Source organism: Bufo bufo, chromosome 11 (genome assembly GCF_905171765.1).
Source record: "Bufo bufo chromosome 11, aBufBuf1.1, whole genome shotgun sequence".
Lineage (NCBI taxonomy): Eukaryota > Metazoa > Chordata > Amphibia > Anura > Bufonidae > Bufo > Bufo bufo.
The window spans coordinates 27,545,735-27,573,601 of NC_053399.1; the positions used below are offsets into that span (position 1 = coordinate 27,545,735).

A 27,867-nucleotide genomic window follows, 5' to 3' on the forward strand; every position below is an offset into this window, starting at 1 on the left:
GCAGAACCGCACACAACTGCCGCACAATACAAATGCACTATAATATACTTTCTATGTTTGCATTTGGTGTCCCTAACTGTCCGTGCTCCACACAGCAACCTCTCCCTACACTGGCAAAAGACTGAATGTAAAATGGCGGCCAGATCAGGTTTATTTATAAGGTAGGGGGTACGTCCATGTGCTGAAATGTCTCAATTGGCTGTCCTGTACCACCTGATGGATGTATCAAGGATCAAAGTTCTTCACAATGTAAAAGAATATGGCGCCATCGCCATATGTTCGCCCGTTCGGCGAATCGCAAACGAGCAAAGTTTGCCGCGAAACGAACGCCGGGCGAACCGCAAGGCAATCTATAAGTCACATGTGGAAGACCAGTACATCACTGCTGGGGCTTCAGCTATGTCAGACAGCCCCTTCAAGTAAAACCATATTATGGGCAAGGTCCCACGCAGCAGCAGATGCATGTGGCTAAGAAGCCATAATAGCAGGCTTTTTAAAAAGCTTGCTACTTAGACATATGATTTTGCCGGTAATACCGCCACTGCATGACCATTAAAGATGAATTAGAAACATCTTACCCTTCATCGCCTGGGGAGAAGGGGGGGGGGGATTGAGTTGGTGGGGGTTGAGGGTTTAAATGTTGGTGGCTATGTTAGTTACCCTTATCCACCAATAGAGATTCCTCTTAATTTCTTGCACTGTTGCTGGATAATGTGCACAATGTTTGGTAATGCTTTGATAATGTGTATCATTCAACGGAGATTGCGTATATCTCTTGCTGTATTATGTACGTGTAATGGTATTCATATTTTTTTACCTCTGGAAAACGAATAAAAAATTATCTGATTCAAAAAAGAAACATCTTACCCGTCCGTGCATGTGGTGATCTTTGGGCGTCATATCATCAATGTCATTAGATGTCAAAATTGTTTTAATCTTATTAACCGTCCTTTCCATCTTCTTCACCTCGTCCTCTATAGCCACCACCTCCTACAATGGAGACAGATGTGATAGATTTGACGTATAAAAACAATTAGCCTAATTAGAGCTATTATGAAGCTATCCTTTTAGAAAGTGATTACGTAATTGCTCACAGTTGTGATTGTTTTTAAAAGGGTTGATGATTGCAGGAGGATAGTGCGCCTGGCCACTGCTGGAGAACTGTAGTCATACATGATTGTCCATTCATTTCAATAGGAAATTTAATACAAGGACACTGTTTCAGCAGTGGGTGTGGAACCACCAACAGATTTTACTTTGCGTTACCTCTATGCATTATCCTTGCACTCCCATAGTTTTAACCCTTTAAGCCCTATGCAAGGATCTGGACTTTGCTGCAAGGGAACCACCAGGTTACAGTTTCAGCAGTGGGTGTGGAACCACTATGTCAACCAAAAGATTTGGCTTTGGGCTACACCTAAGGGCATTATCCTGGCACTCCCATAGTTTTCACCCTTTAAGCCCTATAAAGGGATCTTGATGTTGCTGCAGGGGAACCACCAGGCCGGTACCTCCTGGAGTAGTCTCAGTGTGGTTAATAGCTGACCCATGGGTGTCCAGAGATACCAATTCAGGGCACCAAGGGGTCAGGTAAAATCATAGTCAGGTCAGGGTAGGAAGAGTACGGTTAATGGTCCGAAGTCATGGCGGGCAGCAAAGGGTCACAATCTAGGAATAGGGCAGAAAGTCAGTACATGGGCAGACAATGAATAGAGCACAGATTTGCAGATTACTGGCAGTCTAGAACCTATTGCTCAGGCACTCTCCCAGAGGGGAAGATGGGTAGCCAGCCATAGGCTGGAGCCGATTAGGGTGAGCGCTGGCCCTTTAAGAGCCAGCTGGAGCACACATGCCCAATGGGCAGAGAAGGTGGGGCTTTACTGGCAAGCAGGCCACTGCATGGAAGGACAGAGCAAACCCAGTGGCTGGGATTGCCAGGAAGGGGAGAGAAGGAGGCGAGTCTGTAATACTAGAATACAGAAACCCAGGACTGGTGAGTAGAGAAGCAATGGCCAATAAAAGTTACACTGAATCTGGCAAAGAGGCAGTTCTTTGCAGCAGTTCTCTCTGCTCTGAGTATCATCCATAGACCTTATGGAACATGGGTTATTAATCAAATAGTAGGTCTTCATTCACAACATCAAAAGACAGTACTTTGCCTTCAAGTTGTTCAAGGATCCATATATACACTTCAAAGCATTATAGCATATATAGCATTATTGAGAAAACTGTTAGCATTTCAGGAGATTAAGAAAATGCACAAACCCTGGTCAAGAATGGTCTTCTCATTAGGAATAGATAAATTACTTTCTTGCATAAAACTCCTTTTCTGACAGGAGAACCATTATCTGACCCACAGTATCCCAAAGGTTTCATCAAACAAAGCTGGGCATTGTGACCAGCTGGGTATGAAGTCTTAGTGTTAATGCTCCATTGGAAAATAATATTCAAAGAGGTACCTCCCAGAGAAAGAGAATCTCACTAGTTCCTCTGGTTGGAAGCAGCTGCCTATCAGTCAGGGTTAGAATATTCATTTAGGAATGATTTTCCATTGCTTTTAGGCTCAGGATGATACCCCTACCAACAGAAGATGAAGGTCTTACATGAGCTACGAGCTGGATATTTGGAAGGACTTTCAGGATCCTTTGCCTTAGGTCCAGCACTTTGCTTCTTACGTCAGAGGAACGGTCCACAACGCTTTCAGTTTCAAAGATAAGAGCCAGCTCGCTTAGCTCCGAATGAATGGAGTCAAGGAGATGTTGTTTCTGCTCAGAGTCATCAAGTGCAATCTGAAAACCCATAAAAGAGGTCATATATAGCAAAGTATGGACCTTAATTTTCTCTATACATGATGTATATCTATGTAGCCCTAGATGCATCACCTTTTCTAATCTAAGGAACACATTGTCAAATTATACCACTCTAAAGGACCACACTATAATTTAAGAAGGTATATCTGATACAGTTATGGCATATCAACAGTATTTGCTCTAAATGTCTAATAAAAGTGGGTTCCATATGGCCCCATTTAAACTCACAGGGTGGTATCTAGAGGCTCAGCTGGCAGATAGGCTGGGGAGATTGGCCCATTAGTTCGACTGGTAGGCGAGGGAATCATCCAGGGCGGAGGATGGGGTACTGCGGGTGAACCACTTCAAGTCCAAAAAGCTTAGATTGGTGTTCAGGGGTAGGGAGGGGGGGGGGGGGGGGGGGGGGGGGGGTGAGGGGGGGGAGGGGAGTTGGGGAATATTATGATAAAATGTGTATTGAGAAATCTTATTTTCCAAACTGCTTGCACAACTGTGCTTTGATGCAAATTTCCTGTATTGTATTGTTTCTATACCCAATGCTGTACAACTGATTTCTCAATCCAATAAAGAGATTTTTAAAAAAAAAAAAAAAAAAAGTGGGTTCCACTCCTGGGACTTCCACCTATAAGAAGAATGGGAGCCTTCTGCTCTCCTGTTGGAACTGTTAGGCCTCTTTCACACGAGCGTCATGTTTTTGGCCCGGATAAGATGCGGGAAAATGCGCGATTTTTCCACGCAAGTGCAAAACATTGTAATGCGCTTTGCACGCACGTGAGAAAAATCGGCATGTTTGGTACCCAGACCCAAACCCGGACTTCTTCACAGAAGTTCGGGTTTTGGATCGGTGTTGTGTAGATTGTATTATTTCCCCTTATAACATGGTTATAAGGGAAAATAATAGCATTCTTAATGCAGAATGCTTAGTACAATAGGGCTGGAGGGGTTAAAAAAATAATAATTTAACTCACCTTAATCCACTTGTTCGTGCAGCCCGGCTTCTCTTCTGCCTTCATCTGTGAGGAATAGGACCTTTGATGACGTCACTGCGCTCATCACATGGTCCATCACATGATGGATCATGTGACGGACCATGCAATGAGCGCAGTGACGTCACCACAGGTCCTTTTCCTGTGCACAGCAAAGATGAAGACAGAAGAGAAGCCGGGCTGCGCGAGCAAGTGGATTAAGGTGAGTTAAATTATTTTTAATTTTTTTTTAACCCCCTCCAGCCCTATTGTACTATGCATTCTGTATTAAGAATGCTATTATTTTCCCTTATAAATAATAATGATCGGGTCCCCATCCCGATAGTCTCCTAGCAACCGTGCGTGAAAATCGCACCGCATCCGCACTTGCTTGCGGATGCTTGCGATTTTCATGCAGCCCCATTCACTTCTGTGGGGTCTGCGTTACGTGGAAAACGCACAAAGAGGAGCATGCTGCGATTTTCACACAACGCACAAGGGATGCGTGAAAATCACCGCACAGCCCCATAGAAATGAATGGGTCCGGATTCAGTGCGGGTGCAATGCGTTCACCTCACGCATCGCACCCGCGCGGAAATCTCGCCCGTGTGAAAGGGGCCTTAGAGAGGAGAAGGCCTCACAAATTAGAAGGTACATTCAGTCTTTCACAATTCTCAAAAACTACAATGCATGCATGACTACTTTCTCGATCTCTTCCTTTCTGGAGTATGGGGTGAATAGATCCACTATTCTCCTAATATACAGGGAGTGCAGAATTATTAGGCAAGTTGTATTTTTGAGGATTAATTTTATTATTGAACAACAACCATGTTCTCAATGAACCCAAAAAACTCATTAATATCAAAGCTGAATATTTTTGGAAGTAGTTTTTAGTTTGTTTTTAGTTTTAGCTATTTTAGGGGGATATCTGTGTGTGCAGGTGACTATTACTGTGCATAATTATTAGGCAACTTAACAAAAAAACAAATATATACCCATTTCAATTATTTATTTTTACCTGTGAAACCAATATAACATCTCAACATTCACAAATATACATTTCTGACATTCAAAAACAAAACAAAAACAAAATCAGTGACGAATATAGCCACCTTTATTTGCAAGGACACTCAAAAGCCTGCCATCCATGGATTCTGTCAGTGTTTTGATCTGTTCACCATCAACATTGCGTGCAGCAGCAACCACAGCCTCCCAGACACTGTTCAGAGAGGTGTACTGTTTTCCCTCCTTGTAAATCTCACATTTGATGATGGACCACAGGTTCTCAATGGGGTTCAGATCAGGTGAACAAGGAGGCCATGTCATTACATTTTCTTCTTTTATACCCTTTCTTGCCAGCCACGCTGTGGAGTACTTGGACGCGTGTGATGGAGCATTGTCCTGCATGAAAATCATGTTTTTCTTGAAGGATGCAGACTTCTTCCTGTACCACTGCTTGAAGAAGGTGTCTTCCAGAAACTGGCAGTAGGACTGGGAGTTGAGCTTGACTCCATCCTCAATCCGAAAAGGCCCCACAAGCTCATCTTTGATGATACCAGCCCAAACCAGTACTCCACCTCCACCTTACTGGCGTCTGAGTCGGACTGGAGCTCTCTGCCCTTTACCAATCCAGCCACGGGCCCATCCATCTGGCCCATTAAGACTCACTCTCATTTCATCAGTCCATAAAACCTTAGAAAAATCAGTCTTGAGATATTTCTTGGCCCAGTCTTGACGTTTCAGCTTGTGTGTCTTGTTCAGTGGTGGTCGTCTTTCAGCCTTTCTTACCTTGGCCATGTCTCTGAGTATTGCACACCTTGTGTTTGGGCACTCCAGTGATGTTGCAGCTCTGAAATATGGCCAAACTGGTGGCAAGTGGCATCTTGGCAGCTGCACGCTTGACTTTTCTCAGGTCATGGGCAGTTATTTTGCGCCTTGGTTTTTCCACACGCTTCTTGCGACCCTGTTGACTATTTTGAATGAAACGCTTGATTGTTCGATGATCACGCTTCAGAAGCTTTGCAATTTTAAGAGTGCTGCATCCCTCTGCAAGATATCTCACTATTTTTAACTTTTCTGAGCCTGTCAAGTCCTTCTTTTGACCCATTTTGCCAAAGGAAAGGAATAATTATGCACACCTAATATAGGGTGTTGATGTCATTAGACCACACCCCTTCTCATTACAGAGATGCACATCACCTAATATGCTTAATTGGTAGTAGGCTTTCGAGCCTATACAGCTTGGAGTAAGACAACATGCATAAAGAGGATGATGTGGTCAAAATACTCATTTGCCTAATAATTCTGCACGCAGTGTATAGGAGTCATAGTAACATAGTACATAAGGCCGAAAAAAGACATATGTCCATCCAGTTCGGCCTGTCATCCTGCAAGATGATCCAGAGGATCAACTTGCAGGCATAATTGTATAAACATGAACATCTCAGATGGCAATGCCCTTGTTATTCCCCTAGCTAAAACTAATGCTCTGTGTTATGCCAGGTGCAGGGTCTGCGGGTAGAACAGGGGTCCAGTAACCGCTAATCTCCTATTCCCAACCGCAGTCTCCATAGAGTTCAATGGAGAGGTGACTAACTCCCATAGATGTCTTGTGACAGCCATGTGTTTCTGGACACAGAAAAGTAGGGGGCCATGAAGAGCGGGAATTCAGGCTGCAGACTGTGCACGCCTAAGGCTACTTTCACACTGTTTTGTGTGTTTTGGGCGTATCCGTCATGGATCTGCAGAAACGGATCCATTACAATAATACTACGGCATGCATCAGTCATGAACGGATCCGTTTGTATTATCTGTAACATAGCCAAGACGGATCCGTCATCAACTCCATTGAAAGTCAATGGGAGACGGATCAGTTTTCTATTGTGCCAGATTGTGTCAGAGAAAACTGATCCGTCCCCATTGACTTACATTGTGTGCCAGGACAATGGTTTGGTTCAGTTTCGTCAAGCGGACAGCAAACCGCTGCAGGCAGCGTTTTGGTGTCCGCCTCCAGAACTGAATGGTGACTGATCAGAGGCAAACTGATGCATTCTGAGCGGATCCTTTTCCATTCAGAATGCATTAGGGCAAAACTGATCCGTTTTGGACCGCTTGTGAGAGCACATGACTAGTGGTGAGCGACATAGGAAATATATTCAAATTCGCGGATTTTTGGCTGAATATTCGCCATAAATTCGCAAATTCGTGATCTCCAGTCATTAATTACATGATTGCTAAAAATCGGCAATGTAATATATTCGTGATAAAAATTTGCGATTAGAATATTCACAATCAACACTATTCGTGAATACGAATATATAGCACTATATTCTAAATATTTGCGAATTCTCGAAGTGGCGATATTCGCGATTAAAATTCGCAATTCCAATATTCGCGCTCAACACTACCCATGACGGATCTCACAAACGGAATGCCAAAATGCCAGTGTGAAAGTAGCCTTACCTAGATCTTGGTGATAGAACTAAATAAAAAAATGCACGTGGTTTGTCTTTTCATTCATCATCATCATCATCATCATCATCAGAAAGCCGATCGTTCATCAAATACAGATGAATACTAATAGTGACCCCTAGTGGTGGACAAAAACTAGCTGAATATTTGTGACTGAATCCAGCACAGGCTCTACCACTTCTGCATGTTCAGGAGCTCCCCGGCCCTGTGGGGCACATATGGACTACTGGTATTGGTGCAATTAAAATTTACCATATTACCAGATGCAGTTTAGTTTTAATACATATACAATAAATATGTTGCCGTTCTATAGAATCTGGATATATATTCTGACCTCTAGTGCGACAACGCGCTTGTTCAGGACCTTGGCAGAGGAACCCTTCATCTCTTCATTCAACAGCTTATCCGTATTTTGGATCCAGGCCTGCGTGCTCCTCAGGGTGTCCTCATACTCCTCCAGTTTACTCGCCGCCTGTCAGTAGAGATAACGCTTTTCAGTCAATGCAAAATTTGTAGTCAGCGATCTACTTAATGACTGCACCACTCAATGGAGTGCAATATTTCCAAATTTCTATGATACAATCAAGTTTGGATAACATTTTGAAGGGGTTCTCAAACCCCTTATAATGCCCCCTCTAATGCCCAGGCCCAGCACATAATTTGTACTTACCTTGCTTCCAGGTACCCGCGTCGCTTCTGCTGCCCACACGGCCGCCATGATATGCTATGCAGGGATCAGAAGCGACGCGGGTGTTGGGGAGCAAGGTAAGTTCAACCTGTGTGAGGGGGCATTATAGGGTTTGGATAACCCCTTTAAGGGTACTTTCACACTAGCGTTTTTCTTTTCCGGCATAGAGTTCCGTCCTAGGGGCTCAATACCAGAAAATAACTAATCAGGCATCTCCCCATGCATTCTGAATGGAGAGTAATCCGTTCAGGATGCATCAGGATGTCTTCAGTTCAGTTTTTCTGACTGATCAGGACGGAGATAATACCGCAGCATGCTACCGTTTTATTTTCGGCCAAAAATCCGGAACATTTGCCGGAATGCTGGATCCAGCATTTTTTTTCCATAGGAATGTATTAGTGCCAGATCCAGCATTTAAATGACTGCAATGCCGGATCCGTCCTTCCGGTCTGCGCATGCGCAGACTGAAAAAAAATAAAAAAAAATAAATGCCGGATCTGTTTTTCAGGATGACACCGGAAAGACGGATCCGGCATTTCAATGCATTTGTAAGACTGATCAGTCTTACAAATGCCATCAGTTGGCATACGTTTTGACGGATCCGGCAGGCAGTAACGGAGATGGAACTGCCTGCTGGATTCCTTTGCCGCAAGTGTGAAAGTAGCCTTACTATAAGATTTCAATAGAAACATTTAGGAAGTCTTCTAACATTGTATCACATGTAATAAAATAAAAGGTCTAGGTGCCAGAGTGGGTTGTCGGACTTATGGTCAACTACCTTATTAGGGAAGTCTGGGTTAATATTTGTTTTATGTCCACTTCAGGACCTTCATTGTTATAAAAAGCAATTGCTTGCTTTGGAGGACCCAGCATGTCCATCTACAACAAGGACAGCCCATTGAATTTAACAGGACTTGTGTAATACTTTATTTCCTCTATGGTAATGAGAAAAAAAACCATAGAAAATCCTGGGTATCGTACAGTTTGGGACAGCTCCCTGTACTCTACGGATCTAATTAAAGGGGTTTTAACCTGAGCTGTGTCAACTGTACACATTTAAAGGGGTTTTCAAGAGTAGAATATTGCTGACCCATCCTCCGGATAGGTCATCAGTATCTGACCAGTGGGGGTCTAACTCCCAGCACCCCTACCTATCAGCTGTTTGAAGAGACTGTGGCCTCCTCCTAGGCCAGAGAGGTCATTTTCATCAGTCTCATGACCTAGTGAATAGGCCTGGGCTGCAATACCAAGCACAGCCACTAAACAATGGATGGCGCTGTGCTGGGTGTGCTGGGTATGCTGTGAGGAGTCCGTAGATCCATAGATTAAAGCTAATCACTCAAAGTCTCAGAAACAGGACCCTTATAATAAACTTATCTTCAAAGTGAGAATTCCAACAAAAAGGGCTTTTCCAGGAATGAGAACCCCCAAATTGGCTGGACTACAGATACTGAAGACCTATATTGGCTGGATTACAGATACTGAATACCTATATTGGCTGGACTACAGATACTGAAGACCTATATTGGCTGGATTACAGATACTGAATACCTATATTGGCTGGACTACAGATACTGAAGACCTATATTGGCTGGATTACAGATACTGAAGACCTATATTGGCTGGACTACAGATACTGAAGACCTATATTGGCTGGACTACAGATACTGAAGACCTATCCCCAGGATCAGTCATCAGTATCAGATCAATGAGGATCCAACACCCTTCACCCTCACTCATCAGCTGTTTTCAGCAGCTGCCGGTACCAGAAATTAAACAGAAGATAGAGCCAGAACCAGAATATTCCATCCACTGTGTAATGGCAGGTTACTGCAGGATTTAAGTGAATGGGGACCGAAATACAGTGTAGGGAGCCTTCTCCTTCCAGCTCCATCCACTGTTTAATTTTCGACGCTGCCACAAACAGCTGATCGGTGAGGCTGCCGGGTGTTGAGCACCCGTCAGCCTGATATTGATGACCTATCCTGAGGAAAGCAGCCTGGACAAACCCTTTAATTTCCCAGTACATTTGGGATAGTTGGTGACATTGAGAGGAGTGACAATGAGCAATGATGAAAAAGGAAGGAAGGAAGGAAAGGGAGGGGCAGAGGGAGGAAGTGAGGATCTGGACGTCTTCCCAACACTTCGGGATGAATCATTCAAGCATCAATTGGTTATAAGAATGTATACTATTATAGGCCCAAATACTACATCACTTTTATCTTGTAGCAAAGCAGGCACAGAAAGACAACACTGTGCGAGAGAATTGTGTTCTATCCTGTGTAACAATGGTAAAATACAGGAGGGGGTTTATATCTCGCCCAGATTCCTCAGATAGGTGAGATAAAAGGAATCCAGAAGGCTGTATGATTTCAGCAAAGTATAGTTTGCTGGAACTGGTTTATTCAGACTTTATTTATGGGCTGGATTTTTTTTTAGAATGGTAGGACTAGGTAGGATTGGTAGAGGGACCTACCATTCCACCCTACTCCAGTACAGCTATTTTCCTTAGCCTGTGGTGTTCTCAGGTGTATTCACTTGGATCACTACTGGTAAATAGAGATGAGCGATTGAAAAGTTAGAATTAGCTGATTCGCCAAATTTAACCCAAAAATTCACTTCGTGATGAATTACTTCATCATGAAGCGCATTTTTTTGTAAGTAGCGGGTGCAATGACAGAGAGCTGCAATAGCGCTGCTCCCCATCATTGTATCCCTCAGATGCCGCGTTCATACATGATCGCGGCATCTGAGAGTAAAAAAAATGTAAAATTAACATGAAAAACAAAAATTAAATCGAACTTACCGCCTCCATTTGCTCGCGACGGGCCGGCTGCCACCATCTTGCTTATACGTCACCACGCACGGGATTTTGGCCGAGATCTTCAATCAAGATGGTGGCTGGCGGCCCGTCGTGAGCAAATAGAGGTAAGTTTCAATTTTTTTGTTTTTTACACTATTTCAGGCTAAATCGATTTGCTAACACGAAGCACGAGGAAATTTGGCTTCGAGGCGAATCGAATTTATCCTGAAATTCGGATCGAATTCTACTTCGTGGGATTCGATTCGCTCAAATAAATAGAGGCCTCAGACTGTCAGTCTGGGTCAGAGCTTTGAAGCTAGTAGACCAGTCTTTTTAGAAAGCCTGATCTCCTTGTGACTTGTACCTAGCTGAGGTAGATCTACTGTTTAGCAAGGTCTTCAATTCGGCCCTGTTCACAGATCTGGGAGACGAGAGTACAAATAAAAGGCACCTACACGCCCGGAGCTCACCTTGTTCAGATTTGCAGTCCTGCGTTCTACAAGGTGTGTGACCTGCTGGTAATGACTAAATGGTTCAGTTAGTTTGTCCATCCACTCTTGGGCCTGGTTGGGATCCTCCTCAGCCATCTCCTGAACTTCAGCCTCCAGCGCGTGCAGTTTAGAGAGCCACGTATCCACTTCATCCCAGATTTTCTAGAAAATAAAGAAGCCACAAAGGTAAAGTTGTTCTTCATGTTTCTGCTGCACTCCAGGAAGCTCTGTGTCCTCACCTTCTGAAGTTCTTTGGCTTGGAGGATATTTTGTCTTTTCTCTGTTAGGTGAGCTTCAATACTCTGCAGACCAGATTTTATCTCTTTCAACTTTCTGTTCAATACATTCTCAGGAGAGCTCTGCAAACTTTCGTTTTTAACCTAAAAGAGAATCATTTTTGGATAATGTCTTCTTACTTCTCATGTGTCACCAAGTTATAGAGATGTACATGTAGTTCACCATACCATTGACATGTATATAATCTAGCAGTGCCTTAATTTCTTTGTTACCTTTTTTGCAGTTTTACATTCATTCCATTTACTCTGTGTACTGCAGAACAAATGGGTTGCTGGTAGGAAACCATCCACAAGCAGGTTGATTAATTTTATTATGTGGTTATAGTTATGCGTTTGTTTATTATGACAACCCCTGTCCATATGCCTCATGCATATTAGGGCACATTGCAGTATTAGAAGGGTTCCTCCACTTTGAACCCCAAAGTCAGAATGGAGATGCAATGGAAAGAGGATCTCCCACTTTGGTAGACTCATCTAGTCCATGTATTACATGGTCACCTATCCATATGGCTGGGCACTGTGTTGCTGCTCATAGATTGTCTAGGCAATACCGTGAAATCAGTGGGAGACTCACTAGGGTGGCATGCTTTTGAGAAGAGACAGTCCACTTTGGACAAATCCTTTAAATGTGATATGTCGGCACCTATTGCAGGCAGCTCTGAAATGGCCTGACATAACAGTGTTGTATAACGACTCTCTAATTACTGATCATATTTTTAAAGGGGTAGTGCAGAATTAAAAAACATGGCTGCTTTCTGACACAAACAGCATCATCCTTGTCCACCTGTCCTTCTCGTACTGCTGCTCATACCATACCCATTGAAGTGGATGGGACTGAGCTGCAATACCACATAGAACCTGTAGACAAGCGTGGCACTGATTTTGGAAGAAAGCAGCCATCGTTACAACCCCATTAATGAATGGCTGCCTTCATAGTGTGCAAGAACAAGCATTCTTCCAATATGCAGCCCTAGCGTAAGAATAGTTGTAGCTGCACACATGCATATGCAGCAGGCTTCTTAGGAGCCAATGCAGAGGATGGGGGTGGTTGTGACCCTGATGATGTGTTGCCTTAAGGTGTACTCCCTCAGGCCATTGCTCCCTGGGGATCGATGTAGTGGAAAGGTAGTTTGAAGAATCAGGCCAGAAATAAAATATACTAGTCCCTCTTTACTTAGTGCAAGATTCAACTTGTGGCACATCCAGCAGTATTAAGTACAAATTGCAGTTTCTGGCACCAGATGAGGTGGTATGGTGGCTGGTTAGAAGGCAATTTTGTAGCACTTGCAGGCACTTGTGGATATACATGTAGGTATCCACTTCATACAGGCTTGATATTAGTCTGGCCTGGAGTTGTTTTGGATGATGGGTGTCTAAGCTGTAGTCCCTCACCTGCAACAGTGTCTGTAAAGCTGTAATGTTCACTCGACTGTCTTGGCACACTGATGCTTTCTGGAAGCAGTGTTTTTGATGCTGAAGATCTCTCTGGAGTGTTGGGCTCACAGGAGAATCGGACACGGTTCCCAGGAGTAGAAGCTTTGACATGTGCTTCCTCTCCCTTCACTATCTGAACTGGAACTCCCCCTCCTGGCAGAAAGCAGGAACAGCCCACTCCTATCAAGTGGAGACCAACGGGGTGATTACCACTGTTCCTGCTAACCATTGCCGACTATACCATCTCAGCTAGAACATACAGCCAAAACATATGAAATACACAACAATGCATAATAAACATTTGCAGATACCCCAAGACTGGAGTACTGCATAAGACGTAAATTACCTTCTCTTCCATCTCCTGCACATACTGCTGACATGCCTCAGCCCCTGAAAGAAGTTCAGCCGGGACGTGTTCTGCATATCGGGCGCTGACTTTTTCCATTGTACGTTTAGCCACCTCCTTTTGTGACTCAATCAAACTCTGAATCTCCTGAAGTAAAGAGACATTAGGTAAAATATCTCATGTTCACCGGAGTGACACATTCCAGACAGACTATAGGAGTTTCATTCACCCGTTAAACCTTGCCGAGCGAGTCTGGGTTCTCGCTTACACCTTAGGTGCTGTTTTATTGAGAAGGGAAAAAAAGGCCATTTAAAAAACCAAACACAATAGAGGTTCAATAGGCAGGCAGCTCGGTGACGGCCGTGTCACCTTTCATATAATTACACTGATCACTAGAGCTGAGCACTATTAGAAGGAGACTTTTCTTCACTGAGAAGAATGGGAGTCTTCTTCTCCTGAATGCAAACTTAAGCCAAACCTGGGACGGATACGATGCAAACACAATCTGATGACTGTGCCCTTGTTGCAGATCTCATTCTCCAGGGGGCGATATTCAGAGGTAAACACATTAGTCACATTTCTCTTTTAGATATTACCATTTAGTCTGCATAGACTGGACCTAAGCCAGCCGACTGGTTGGACTTTAGTCTAAGCTGCAGTGCGCTCGGCAGATCTGGTGCGTGATAGTCTTAAATTCTGAAAACCCTCCTTGATACGTTAAGTGGTTAACTTGGTGCAGAAATCTTATTAGGAAATTCAGTGATAAATGGGTATCCCCATGTCATAAAGTGATACCATATTGCTAGGATAGGTCATCACTTCAGATCGTGGAGGTCCAACCTCTGGGATCCCCCTCCATTCCTGAGAATGAAGGGGATGCAGCACAGAGTCGATCGAAAGACTCAGAGTCAGCGATGTGGCCCTTCATTGTCAGAGTCGGTGGAGTGTGCAGAGGTCAGAGCTGTTAATTTTTTATAGGGCGGTCTGTAGATTTTACTGATACCATTTTAGATTATATATGACTTTTTGATCACTTTTATTTTTCATTTTTTGGGAGGTGAAGCATCAGCCATTTTGTTTTTATTTTTCACTATGATGTTCACTGTATGGTATGATTATATTTTAAAAACATGGGACATGGCGATACCTATGATCTTTAAGGGGGATAATTTGAAGGGGGGTTATTTGCCCCCAGTGGTCAGACCCCCTACAATCAGGCACTTATCCCCTCTCCATGGGTATCCATAGGTTGTTGTAATGGGACGACCCCTTCAGCGTCGGACTGGGGTTCCTTGGGGCCACCAGAGGAAATTACTATCGTGGCCCAACCACTATATCATCAATTAAGTGTAACTGATTCAAAATGTAAGACATAAACCCTAGTGGACAGTGAATAGCTCAAAAGGCAACTCCAAATGCAAGTTTTCTCTTGGATCTTTGGGGCCCATTATGGCTTCATAGACTGGGTCCACCGGTGGATCCTCAGATACTCTGGTGGGCCAGTCTGACCATGAACCCCTTTAATGATCCTTGTTTTGTCCTACTTAGGCACAATAGTAAATGCAGCTTCACATAATTCTTTTCCATCCTCAAGCAATATGATAAAAATTAGCACATTTCCTACAGTAGTTCGCACCTGTAGTGATGCTCTGGTAGTCTCGGCATCTGATGGCTCCAGGCTGTCCAGTTTAGAAGACACTTGCTGAAGGGATTGTTTTACAGCCAAGAAATCCCCTTTAAAAGCTTTGCGGTCTTCAAGTTCTGCGACAAGTTCTTGATTATTTTTCTGAGATTTCTGAAGAAGTCTAGATCATAAAAACATCACAGGATCAATGGGTTGTCCACTCATATTGACCATAGTCCAACCTACAATGGGTTCAAACATCTAGACATGTTTGTTACACTTGGCATCAGGGACAATATTTTCTAGTGCATGGCCTACGCTTACATTATAAGTGTCCTGTGGTCATCAGGATGTGCTGGCCATTGTAGTTTCTCCAAGGGTGGAGGGCCATGGCTGTGTACACCACTGTCATGGCTGATTTAAAAAAATGGATACCTGGGCAACAAAGTAAAGTATACCTCTATTTTTGACAGTTTTCCTAGTCATTTCCAATTCCAATCCACATAATATGGCCAGAATAATACAGCCCACATAATACTTCCATATATTATATATACCCAAAATTGCATGTGGTATCCAAAAAAATACTACAATTCAATTCCCCAAAAAAAGACTATATACCACTAAATAATACTGACTGATTTGCTTTTGGGGTGCCTGTTCTTGGAAATATCGTAGGAATTGGGGACCCTGTCCATTTTGCCACCCCCTAAAACTGCCCCCAATCAGATCCTATTCCGAAGAGAGGCCCTATTACCCATGCCAGAGTGCATGATCGTTATATAAAGCATCCCTCATTATGTCTGTTGTTCTGGATACTGTAGCTGAGATGGCGCCGGTCATGGGATGTTTGTGTCTGTAAATCCGGACATTAGAGACTGATAACAATTATGTGAAGAGCTCAATTTAGTGTCTGGCAGGTAATGTTGGATTAAGTGGAGAACCCAAAATATCTATAATTTTACGAGAATTTTTCCAGGTAATGTTAAGTGGCTGAATCCATTAGCCTGGCTAGATATTTCCGTGCTCATAAACATCGGTATGGGGCAGAATTGTAGTAGGCTTTCCTTCACCAGGGGTAGAGATGAGGGAAGTTCTAAAAAATTTGATTCGGCTGCTTTGCCGAATTTTACAAAGTAAATCGCTTTGTGACGAATTACTTCGCCATGAAGCGCAATTCTTTGTAAGTAGCAGGTGCAATGATGGGGAACGGCGATTGTGCCTCACGCGTCATTGAACTCCTCAGATGCCGAGTTCACCGCTGATTGCGGCATCTGAGATGAATATTAAGGCCTTACAGGGGTTGATAAAAAAAATAAACATACTTACCTCATCCATTTGAGCGCAAAGAGGCCAATGCAGACATCTTGCTTGAAGATCCAGCGTGAAATCTTGCACGGCACGTGATGAATTCATCACACTGACCGCCAGGATCTTCAAGAAAGATGGCTGTGGCCTCCTCCTCACCCTCAAATGGATGAGCAAGTATGATTTTTTTTTATTTTTACCGCCATTTCAGGGAAAACCAATTAGTTACCACGAAGCACAAGGAAATTTGGCTTTTCGTAGAATTTTTTTTTTCGTGAACTTCGATTCACTCAACACTAACCACGGGCATAAACATCTGTCCAAATACGTTAAGATAAGACCATGTGGCTTAATGGCGCCTCCCTCACCCCTGGGCACCTAGCACCTATGTCCTACCAGCAACTAGCAGAACGACTGGTATAACTACCCCCAAGAATTAGGGCTCAACCCCCATTGCCTGTTTTCCGGTCCGCAAATTGCGGATCTGCAAAACACAGATACCGGCCGTGTTCTGCATTTTGCGGAACTGAACGTCTGACCCATAATAGAACTGTTCTATAATTGTTTCTAATGCGGACAAGAATAGGACATATTCTGTATTTTTACAGATGCCACGGAAAGTACATACAGATGTGGACAGCACACAAGGATCACCAGGATCAACCCTATTAAACTAGACATACTGGCTGGTAGGGCTCACCATGCTGATTAGAACAATACATTTATTTTGTCTGTATGCTAAACAGCTGGAGTGAAGTCCGTGTTTTTATTCATATGCAAATGAAAGTTTTAGCACCAGAAAGCGGGGCTGAATCCTTGGAGCACTGCTTTGTAACACCCCCTGTGCTCTGCACACTCCCCCTCCCCTTGATTGACAGGGCAAGACATGCAGTGGGCAGAGCTGTGTCCTATCATGTACATATCATATACTCTATGTACTATAGCTTCACCAGACTGAGATCTACCCAGAAAGCTAATCTACATGTTACTACTTTATTCACAAGAACATTATAGATTATACAGACACCAGTAATATGTGTTATGCCCTCAGCATGTCTAGCTCTGTCAATCAAGGGAAGGGGGAGTGTGCAGAGCACTGAGGGTGTTACAAGGCAGTGCTCAAAGGATTCATACCTGCCTTCTGGTGCTCCAACTTCTTATTTGCATATGAATAAAAACACAGATTTCTCTGCAGCTGAAAGTTATAGTTTTAATCAGCATGATGAGCCCTACCAGCCAGTACATCTGGTTAAATAGGGTTGATCCTCTTGACAGAGCCACTTTAAATAAAGGTCTACATAATAACATAACATGCTTAAAGTCCTAGTATTAACCAATAATAAGCATTTACCCTTTCATTACCCTAGACCACCAGGGAAGCAAACATTAACCTATCCAAAATCCTAGACTACCAGGGAAACAAACCCTAACCTATCTACAATCCTAGACCACCAGAAAACCAAACATTAACCTATCTACAATTCTAGATCACCAGGGAAGCAGGCATTAATTATTCTAAGCAGACACTCCAGCTGTGGTGAAACTACGACTCCCTGCATGCTCCATTCATTTCTGTGAAGTTCTGAGAACAGCCAAGCAAGTGTGCATCTTGGGAGTTGTAGTTTTACCACAGCTGGAGTGCCGGAGGTTAGCCATCACAAAGCTAGACCATAAAGATGGTGGCATTAATCCCTCCAGTAGTGTAGACCACCTGAAATGTTGGCATTAAGACCTCTAGTATCCTAAACCACCAGAGATGTTGGCATTAAGATCTCTAGTACTCTTCTAGACCACCAAGGATGTTGGCATTAAGACCGTTAGTATGTTAAACCAGGCATTAACATTTCCACTATCCTTGCTTTGAATCATTTTTTTTTTCTACTATCTAAACAGGCATGTCTTACTTTCAGAAACACAATAATTTTCTCTCACGTAAGGCATTCATGCCCCTTAGAGCTTAAAATATCACCAGTAACAAAATATCTGGATTGACCATTTTAAGCAAATAATTTATATGAGGAGACTAAACTCTTGGACCCCAATGAAAAATCCCCTCAATCGCCATATGGTATCTAAAATTGTGAATATAAAGTGCATTTATGTGACACTACAGACCCATACAGTATAATATTGCCATCCTCTTATGTGACAGAGGGTCATTTGGGGCCCCTGAGACAACAGGGCCCATGAACAACCTTAAATTCTTTTAAGTCGCCCATGGCTACATCATGTATGAATCATAAGCTTACATTTCACACTTTTCCTCCATTGAATTGATTTCCTTGGTCAGTGCAGCAATCTCAGTCTCCATGTCGTCCTCTGGTTTCTCCAAAATATGCTGGAGGCGAGACATCAAGAGGACCAGCTGCAGCTGCTGCATCTTCACATTCTCCTCAAACCAACCGATTTCAGTGACTGTTTTCAGGAGTTTTGCAGTTCTCTGTTTAAGGTCAGGTCTATCCAGGATTTCTTCTTGGCTGTTATCCAGAAGTATAACCTCCCGCTCCATCTGTAAGACAGGATTGTCATGAGAAGTCGACAAAACTTGGGCAGAGCAATTATACTGAGAAGCTTGGTTTTCATTCACGGTTTTAGTGTCTAATTGCAAGGCACAGTCATCAAATGTGACAGATTATAGGATTTAAAAAACAATAAAGCATTATTTCCAGGATTTTCAATGGACAACCTATCAATGTACATATGCATGATCTGGAGGGTCCAATCCCTGGGAAACCCAACTGATCAGAATGAAAGGGCTGTGGCTCCTTCATTGTGTATCCAGGCACAGGTGTGGCTGCATTTGGGACTACAGCTAAATCCAGTTCACAATAATCTACAGAGGATCATCTAGCATTAAAATATTCACAGACACATCTTTTTTTTTTCTTGTGAGGAGAGTGAAAAAAGTCCTCAATTTTTATGGACCATTCAGGAATTTTCGTACGGTTGGAACCCCTGTTCGCATCCCTTTCGTTCTGATCTTTGGGTTTCCAAAGGGTCGGACCTTTCACGATCTTATATTGGTCGGTCATCAATGAAAAGTCCTGGAAAACCCCTGGCCACACAGGGCAGTATTTCCACCAGGGATTTTTGCCACGATTTGCTGCAGACCTCAGTCACTTTTTACATAAGATATGAATGCAATTTGGTCAAATCTCTATTTGATGCCACTGTCAGCGTGTGGATTTTCCATCCACAATGCTGCTGTGGAAAAACTGTAGCTCATCGTCCCATGTAGCTGTACACGTAGAGGTTGGGTGTCAAGTAAAGAGAAATGTGCAGCAAACAAAAGAAAATGTTTTTACAATGTTCTTTTGACTGCACAGCAACTAAAAGGTGAAGCATACAAAGCCAGTCACCATGCAGCCAAAACTGGGCGCTACACCACATGGACTTTGTCCACGTGGTTTCTGGGACACACGACACAAACATCTATGGGTACAGACACCTAGTGCTGGTCCGCATTAGACAAACGGCTGATGCCCTAATGTGAGAATCACTCCAACATGAAATCCACTTCTTCAATTATGGTAAAAAAAAGATGATGCCGGTAAATTTGACTACTCTCGGGACAAAAACGGGTGAGGCTTATGTAAACCCTGCCCAGACGTGGGTGTTCCTGAATGGATTTGGGACTTTCCAGGGCTGGGCTTAAATGCCCCACATTTACCCACATAAATGTTGATAAATATGTCCATGGTGGACTATCAAATGATCATAGATAAGGGTGTAGGTAACATAGAGGCAGCCAAAGCAGCTACTACGGCACCCCTTGGAAAAAAGAGGAGCTATTCCAGATTAGTCCTGCCCCCATCTTAATAGGTGGCACAGAGATGAATTCTCCACAGGCGCCGATGCAGGTCGGCAGGAGGGCAATGGCGTCAACGCCAGAAAGGAGCTTGATTTTTATCATTGTTATGATTCCACAGAAAGGCATGTAACCATACTTGAAAGGAAAGAGACACAAAAAAAGCCATAAATAAAATATTAAAACCAAATCTGCTACTTTAGATTTTAGGAAGAGGGTATGAGTAGTAATAAGTCAGAACAACTGTACATGTGTTTTATCTTGAAGAGGTTCTGCAGCCACATTGTACAAGAAATCTTCAGCATTAAATACTGGTGACTCATGCTTCAGTGAGCAAGAGAAAATAGGACAAGCCCAGTTGCTCTAACTCATTACTACTGAGATACCAGGACCTGGATAATTGAGAACCTCCACAAGCACATCTAGGAAGAGAAATTTCCTAATTGTTTTCCTTTGCTCAGTTCTCGGGATCAGCCACAATATATTGCAGTCCTGTGCCGGATTATCAGATGCTGGATTGAAGATATTTCACCATGTATACAATTCCAAATATAGGATATCGTTACAGTCATTTAGAAGACATTAATGAGAATATATGTTCAGCTACCAGTTCACTAATTAATTTCCACTCTTGCTTTAATTCATCGCAGTAAAGTTCCCAGTCTCTGCAGACACCGAGGAGATACAGCCATCTGTCCCATAATGAAGCCACCACTTTGTCAGGCAGCAAGACGTCATCCCCGCTGACGGCGCTCAGGTCCCTTGCTTCTTGTCTGAGTTGCAGCATTTCCTCTTCATACGCGTTTACCCTCGTCACCATGGTCTGTGGAGCACAAAAATGAATCACAGCATATATCTGTAGACATTTGGGCTTATACACAGCAGCCAATCTGAAGAAGCAGAGCCGGAAGATGCAGCAATAGGCTAGCGCTACACAGCAATCTCGGATGTGACAGGTGTCGTGCGACCAAGGATTGCAGTTTAGCAGGGCATCCGCAGAAATGAATGGGGTTGCAGCACGACTTGCATGTTTGCCTACAACCTTGACCCCAGAACTGCAAAAAATTCAACCCGGCTAGATTTTCTGTGATGTTGGGGTTGCGACAAATATGTGAGTCATGCCGCGACACCATTCCTTTTTAGGATGCCATGCTACACTGCGATCCTTGGTCGTACGACACCTGTCACGCCCATGATCGCGTTGTAGCCCTAGTCTAAGTCGTCCCCGACAGTGCAAACATTTATGACCACCACCGAATCATCTAACTGTAAACAAGACGGACTAGATACACATCAGTACTGGGTCCCATCTACAATGGTCCTGTAGAAATCTATATACAATTATACCCTCAGTATAAGGGATTGTATACTCGTTTTTATCATCTATTTACTATCAGGATTTTTGTTTTGTTGTTTTTTAATATCCTAATAAAAGCTATATTTTAATTAGAGGTAAGGGAGGTTGTTCAAACAGTGATTGAACAAGGGACATGGTGGAAGGACAGAGAAGAAGCCTAAGGTTCCTGTGGAATTTCCTTGTAGCTTGGTACATATGGATTGGGCTTTAAAAAAAAAAAAAACATACACATATAGCAGAAACTGTCGAATGTTTAATTTTGGGGTCTGTCATTTTTGAGGACTAAAAGGCATATGACATTTAAAGCATATTCACAGGGTGGGACCTACACCTATATCAAGAATGAGAACCCTGACACACCTATTGGTGAATGGAGAGGTGGTGGTCTCCATTCACATCAATAGCACTTCAGAAAATAGCCAAGACAGCACACTTGGCTATTTTCGGAGGTGCTATAGATGTAAATGGGGCCCAATTCTTGAGACAGGAGTGGGTCCCAGAGGTGGGACCCACCACTATGAGCATCAATGCGGGAGGACGCAGGGAAACGGGTTGTCTAGAAGAGACAACAACTCAACAACTAATTTTGGTTGCAGGAGATGGTGCGCAAACTTGTAATTTACTATTTACTGCCCATTATACTTCTTTTTGGGCTGCCTATGGGCTTCCATCACAGCTGTACTTGGGAAATACTTCAACACATACATTCTACAGGAGGTTGAAATGTGGTGTGAACAAAACCCTAACTGTACTTGGAGGTTCAATCCCGTTAGTCCAAGTCTTCAAGACAGGGCTCCAACGGTGGTCAGCTCTGGGTAATTCTCAAGATTGGTGGGACCTCTGAATATCCGACTTAGGCTAGCTCCACACCTGCGGTAAAGGTATCCAACAGGCTGTTTCGGCTTAGGAACAGCCTGCGGGAGTTCACTGTATCCAGCCTTGCCAGATAGGGCCATACACCGGCTGAGCCCATTGACTATAATGGCATCAGGAGGGGATTCAGATGGTTTCCGGCATGAGAGCTGGGGGTTTTGGCAGGAGAAAAACTGGTACAAGCACAGGAACCTGGCGCTCATTACAGAAATAGGCTGGATCCCCCGCCATTATAGTCAATGTGGTCCGCCAACGAATGAAACAGCCTGCCGGATAGCTTTACCGCAGGTGTGGAGCTAGCCTCACATAGCTGGCCTATAGGCCAAAACTCTTATTGATGGTGAACATGTCCCATGCACCAGAATTTTAACCTCCAAAAATCTGAATACTTAATTATCAAGAATTTTAGTATTGAACTTGCCTTGCTTTTCTCCCATTGGGCTAAAGAAGCTTTATAAGATGCGGGCTTCTGAGAAAAGGAATCTCTGATAATGGCTTCCATCTCTTCAAGATCCTTGCAAATTTTCTGCTTATTACTTTTGAACAGGAGGTGCTTCTCACGGTAACTAGAAAATAATAATGGAAAAAGTTGAGCAGTATAAGGATAAATGTTACTGTATGATAAGTTTACTCTGTCATTTGACTTCACGTTCTTTTATCTGGAGGGAAATATATTCCATTTAGAGCAAAGACCAAAGATCAGGACCTGGTGAAGGTATCTGTTACAATATTGGGAAGGGCAGCCCATTTTTTAACTAGTGTAGAAATGTAGCCTCTCTCAACTTGGCACTGTGCGACCGATGCAGTTGAACGGGCTGCATTGCTTGTCGCCACTACAACCACTGGCCCTGGGCACCTGCAACTTGCACCCCTGATCCCACAATTTGTGGGATCCTGTGGAAGGCAGCAGCACAGAATGTAGCTACATGTAAAGGGTTTTCTGGGTCCAAGGTATTGAAGACCTATCCACGGGAAAGTCATCAATATCAGATTCATGGGGTGGGGGGGTCATACACTCAGAACTCTTACTGATCAGCTGTATCTGCGTCTGCAGCTCTGGATGAACACTTTTACCACAGCTCCATACACTGTGTAGTGGCCATTCTTGAGTATTGCAGCTCAGCTCCTATTCCAGTGAATGGGAGCTGAGCTGCAGTACCGGAAAATTGCCACCACACAATGTATGGAGCTGTGGTCTGGCTCCGTACACAGTGTACATCCAGAGCTGCAGTTGCCGATAGCGATGTCAGATGCATCCTGAGACACTCTGTAGCGTTGGTTTGTGTTTCTGACAGAGCAGTATTCCCCAAGTTCCCCATATATATAAATGCTCAGTTCAGTCAAGCACGTACGTGTTTGTATTGTGGAGTGAGTCATTGGCAGACACTTCTGGTGGTGGCTTATCTCCCAGGAGAACAATCTCTCATCATCTACTGGAGGAAAGTCAGGAGCTCCCCATACATATTACATTGAAGATGGTGGGTTTCATGGCCTGATGCATATGGGGGCCCTTTAAATTTCAAGAATGCTATGCATCTCAGAGAACCCCATAGCTGAGATTACAATGGATTTCCTTCTGCTGCTCGTTAGCAACATAGTCACCTGGGACAGAAGGACACAACGCTTATTTGCTCTTCCATCTCCTTTCCATGACCTCTGGGAATTCGCCCACCCTTTTTTGCATAAACAGTAGGATCTGTGGAGAGGGGATCCAAGCACAGCTTCTCACCAGAATAGAGGCACAAGGCCAACTTGGGGCCTCATAGAAGCCAAATCGGCTGCCTCTATGTTATTTACATGTAGGCTATTATCGTGTAAAGAACCTAACCTGGATAACACGGATAGTTTTCCTTCGAACATCTCAGTCAATAACATGTTCTTGCTGGTGATCCGATTCACAAGGTCATCCAGTTGCTCTTGATCATGTGGATTACAATTGGATTTCAGCTGTTTCACAATATTATGGATCTCTGCTATAGCAATGTTTATTCCTTCTTGCTGTGAATTCAGGAGGTCTACGTGGTCCTCCTGATCAATAAAATCCACTGGATTTTCTTGCAGTTTTTCTTCATACTGTCTGAAAAGCTCTGCTAGTTTGGCAATATTTTTTTGAAGATTTTGAAGGACATTGAAGGTCTTCTTAATGGTGTCCTGTTAAAATAAAGCCATAGTTAAGACGGTACTTTCCTAAACCATATCTATCAATACAAAATACATAGATTAATAACAGGTGAACTGGTGGCAGCAGCATGATGTACTTGTTGAAAAAAAATCATACATGCTCCTTGCCCCTCAATTCCAGCTCCCTGGATGCCTGGCTGTCTTCTGTGGTCTTCCAGACCTTGTCCTGTAAACTTCTGGATGGACTAAAGTTCACAGGACAGGACTGGAAGCACGCTGAAGGGAGCAAAGAAGCCCGAACGAAGTGACAGGGAGCAGATGAGTATGACTTTTTTCAACAGGTACAACATGCTGCTGTCACTAGTTGATTGGACAACCCCTTTAATGTTTCAGGCTCATGGTAGGACCTCGTGCATGGCACACAGCGTCCCTGCAGCCTCGTACTATGAAGGTGTAGGAAATAAGCATATTTTTGTATGGTGCATTAGTACACCTCTGTACAATGGAGTTATACCACTGTATGAAATCATATGGAGGTAAGTAGGGCCCCATAGACTTACAGTATATGGGTTGAGTATTATAGCTTGGCCCTGTTCAAAGCTTGTATGGAGCCATAATACGGCTGTGTACATGAAACTAAAAGCTTTAGCCAATAACACCACAGCCTGAATTAGATGAAAAGACAGACATCTTATATCTGTGGAAAGCAAGACGACAAAACTGCTGATAGATCACAATGCAAATTGTGACTAGGCTCGGACAGTGTAATAGAAACATAGTGTATCCCAGGTTGCAGTCCTTAACCATATAGTGGGACTCTCTTCCTTAAACGAGTCACTGTACTTTCACACAACTTATATATCATATCCAAAAATACCATTGCACTCAATTAGTGTATGCCATGAAGTAACAGAGTGGCTCTGTGCTTTCCAGGGCATTGGAAGAAGAGACTATAAACAGGCGAAACTCGAGTTGGGTGCAGCTTATCTGGAGGATGCTGCTTGGATGTTTTAAAGCCTTTTTTAACTATGTAATATACAGTACTTGTATTTGCTCATAGTTCAAAGATTGTCTATGAAATCAACAGGCTGCCATTACTAGCCACACGGTACCTTTGTTTATTCTTGGACTGAACCACTGAGATCAATCCACTCTCCTACTAATTCACAACATACTCTGATTGTAAGTATACTTAAAAAATTTGACATACTGTAATGAATAAATCTTCCCAAAACTTAGTAAAAAAACAAAAACCTACACAATATATCAAAAACTGGAACTTACAATATGTTGAGCGATGGTCTTCTGAACTTGTTTTCCAATGTCCTCTACTTCAGTAAGCTTTTTAAGGAACTCCTCTGTAGATGCCTGAGTAGACATGGCACTTGCAGCCTTTAATTCAGATTTGCATATTTCATCAAGAGCTTCAAGTCTTAGAAGTTGCTCTTGGATCTCACAGCTGTCCAAATTAACAAAACATGGCTGCTGAAGATCTTGGTGAATTTTTCTTAAATTACACAAAGTTTGTTCCAGCCGATATGGAATACTTTTTTCCATTGTGTGAAAATCAGTTATCAGCTGACTGAGAGATTGGTGTAATTGATCCATATTTTCTGCTAGGGCTCTTACTGTGGCTTCTTCATCATGGAGAGTGTCTTGGCTGTCATGTTTCTCTGGTAACAACCTCAGTGCTTCAGTGGCAAATATTCCTATTGTCTTAATTTTTTTACATAAAATTTGAGCCTCTATCATGTCAAAATCAGTTGTGACGGCTAACGCTTCTCTTTGTACCGAAAAACACATCACTTTGGCTTTTTCTAAAAGCTCTTGATATCGTTCTTTCACGGGTTCATAATGACCAAAGTGACCACTTCTATGTATCGGGAAACTTAGGCATTTAGTCTGTAGATTATCCACAGTTAAACCATCCCAGTAAAGCCCACTATCTTCAAACAAGTCTTTATACCTCAAAATCTCTGACAAGTGAACTTGAGATGATGAGATGGCATTATGGGAGACTTGAAATTCCTTTTCAAAACCTTCCCCGGCTTGCTTTTCAGCCTCATCATGCAGCTCGGGTTCAATAGGCTGGAGTGAACTCAATTCCCGGCTAAGGGAAGTTGTTCTTTCTTGAAACTCATTACAAATTTTTAACAGTTTTTCGGTGTGCAAAAACTTTTTTTCCTCTAATCTACGAATTCTTCTTGCTTTGGACTTGAGACTTCTTAATATGTCATTTAAATATAACTGCTCGGAAATTTTAAGTTCCCTATGATAGCTTTGGCTGTTCCTGAGAAGTGTCAAGACAAGACCTTCAATTTCCTCCAACTCTGTAGTCTTGGCCTTTAGACAATTTAGCTGTTCACATAACTCAGCCGCAGTAAATACTCCTCTTTTGACTGGAGTTGCTTCTTTTTCTAGACAGTGCAGTAATTCTTTCAGCTTTTCAATTTCTGAAAAAAGTGCTCTCCTCTTTTCCAGCCCAGATTCGAGCTTTTGCAATCGGCCAACTGATTGTATTATTTCTTCCTGATATAATTCCTGCAATTGTTGGAAGAAAGAGCAAATATCTTTGAATGCTGCTGGATTGATCCCTTGTGATATGTGTTTTGACTTCTCAATAACAGAGTTGACAGTAGACTTCCGGTCCAAAATTTCTTGGTGCACGTTTTTTGAAGTTGCGATCTGCTGCTCTACATCTCCTGGCAGAAGGGCGATAGCCTGATCAAATGTGATCGTATTTTGTAATTTCTTGATCCAGATGTGGGAGTCATATAAAGGTTGTAGAAATGGGTATTGATCTAGCAAAGAGTCTGGGGTTTGACACCGAGTCAACTGTTGGTCCTTCACTCGTTCCTCTAGATTTTCCAAAGATTTTTGTAGGTTATCTAAAGAACATTCCAAAGTCCTACGTTCATTGGCACCCCAAGACCTCTTGATTTGCAAGTCACAAGCATTCCTCAATGAGGAACACAGATGTTTGATGGCTTCTACATCAGTGGAGAGAAGTAAAGATACTTTCATTATATCTTCTGGAGAGGGAGTCGGTTGATCAAGTAAGTCTTGTTGGACTTTAATGATACTTTGGAGGTGGTCAGCTTTCTGCTGAAGAAACTGAAGTTCCTCTGTTTCTTTCACCAGCCGATCACGTTCTCTATGAATGTTGAGTTCCATTTGTTCCCAAAATGCTTCAAGTTGTCTGATATCTACATCTATTTCATCCTTGCCTTTCCATGATATCCCACAGCCTCCAATATTGGACTGCTGAGCTATCAACACTCTTAAGGTATCTTTTTCTTTGGCTAGTTTATCAAGGAACTCTCCCAATTTATCCAGATGTCTTTGGTGACCTTCAGTAGATGACCTGGAATAGAAAGATGACTAGAGTCAAATAAAGCGCCCTAAAATATGGTTACTGATAGATGTTCCACGGTGGTGTACATAGGTTTCTTGCTCTCGAGTAGCTCATCAT

At 43.0% G+C, this 27,867-nt stretch overlaps 1 protein-coding gene across 1 annotated transcript in view; it reads right to left on the reverse strand.

The window, feature by feature from the left end:
* SYNE2 (spectrin repeat containing nuclear envelope protein 2) overlaps nt 1-27,867 on the reverse strand; it is a 304,488-nt gene that overhangs the window by 138,174 nt on the left and 138,447 nt on the right. Inside the window, exons 48-59 of the mRNA XM_040412752.1 lie at nt 25,680-27,759; nt 24,103-24,425; nt 22,696-22,840; nt 20,652-20,867; nt 18,486-18,745; nt 14,941-15,109; nt 13,305-13,451; nt 11,468-11,608; nt 11,208-11,390; nt 7,581-7,718; nt 2,604-2,789; nt 868-990 (exon numbers count right to left, since the gene is read on the reverse strand). Of these exons, the coding sequence (XP_040268686.1) occupies nt 868-990; nt 2,604-2,789; nt 7,581-7,718; nt 11,208-11,390; nt 11,468-11,608; nt 13,305-13,451; nt 14,941-15,109; nt 18,486-18,745; nt 20,652-20,867; nt 22,696-22,840; nt 24,103-24,425; nt 25,680-27,759 (4,111 nt within the window). The remainder of the gene's footprint in view (nt 1-867; nt 991-2,603; nt 2,790-7,580; nt 7,719-11,207; nt 11,391-11,467; nt 11,609-13,304; nt 13,452-14,940; nt 15,110-18,485; nt 18,746-20,651; nt 20,868-22,695; nt 22,841-24,102; nt 24,426-25,679; nt 27,760-27,867) is intronic.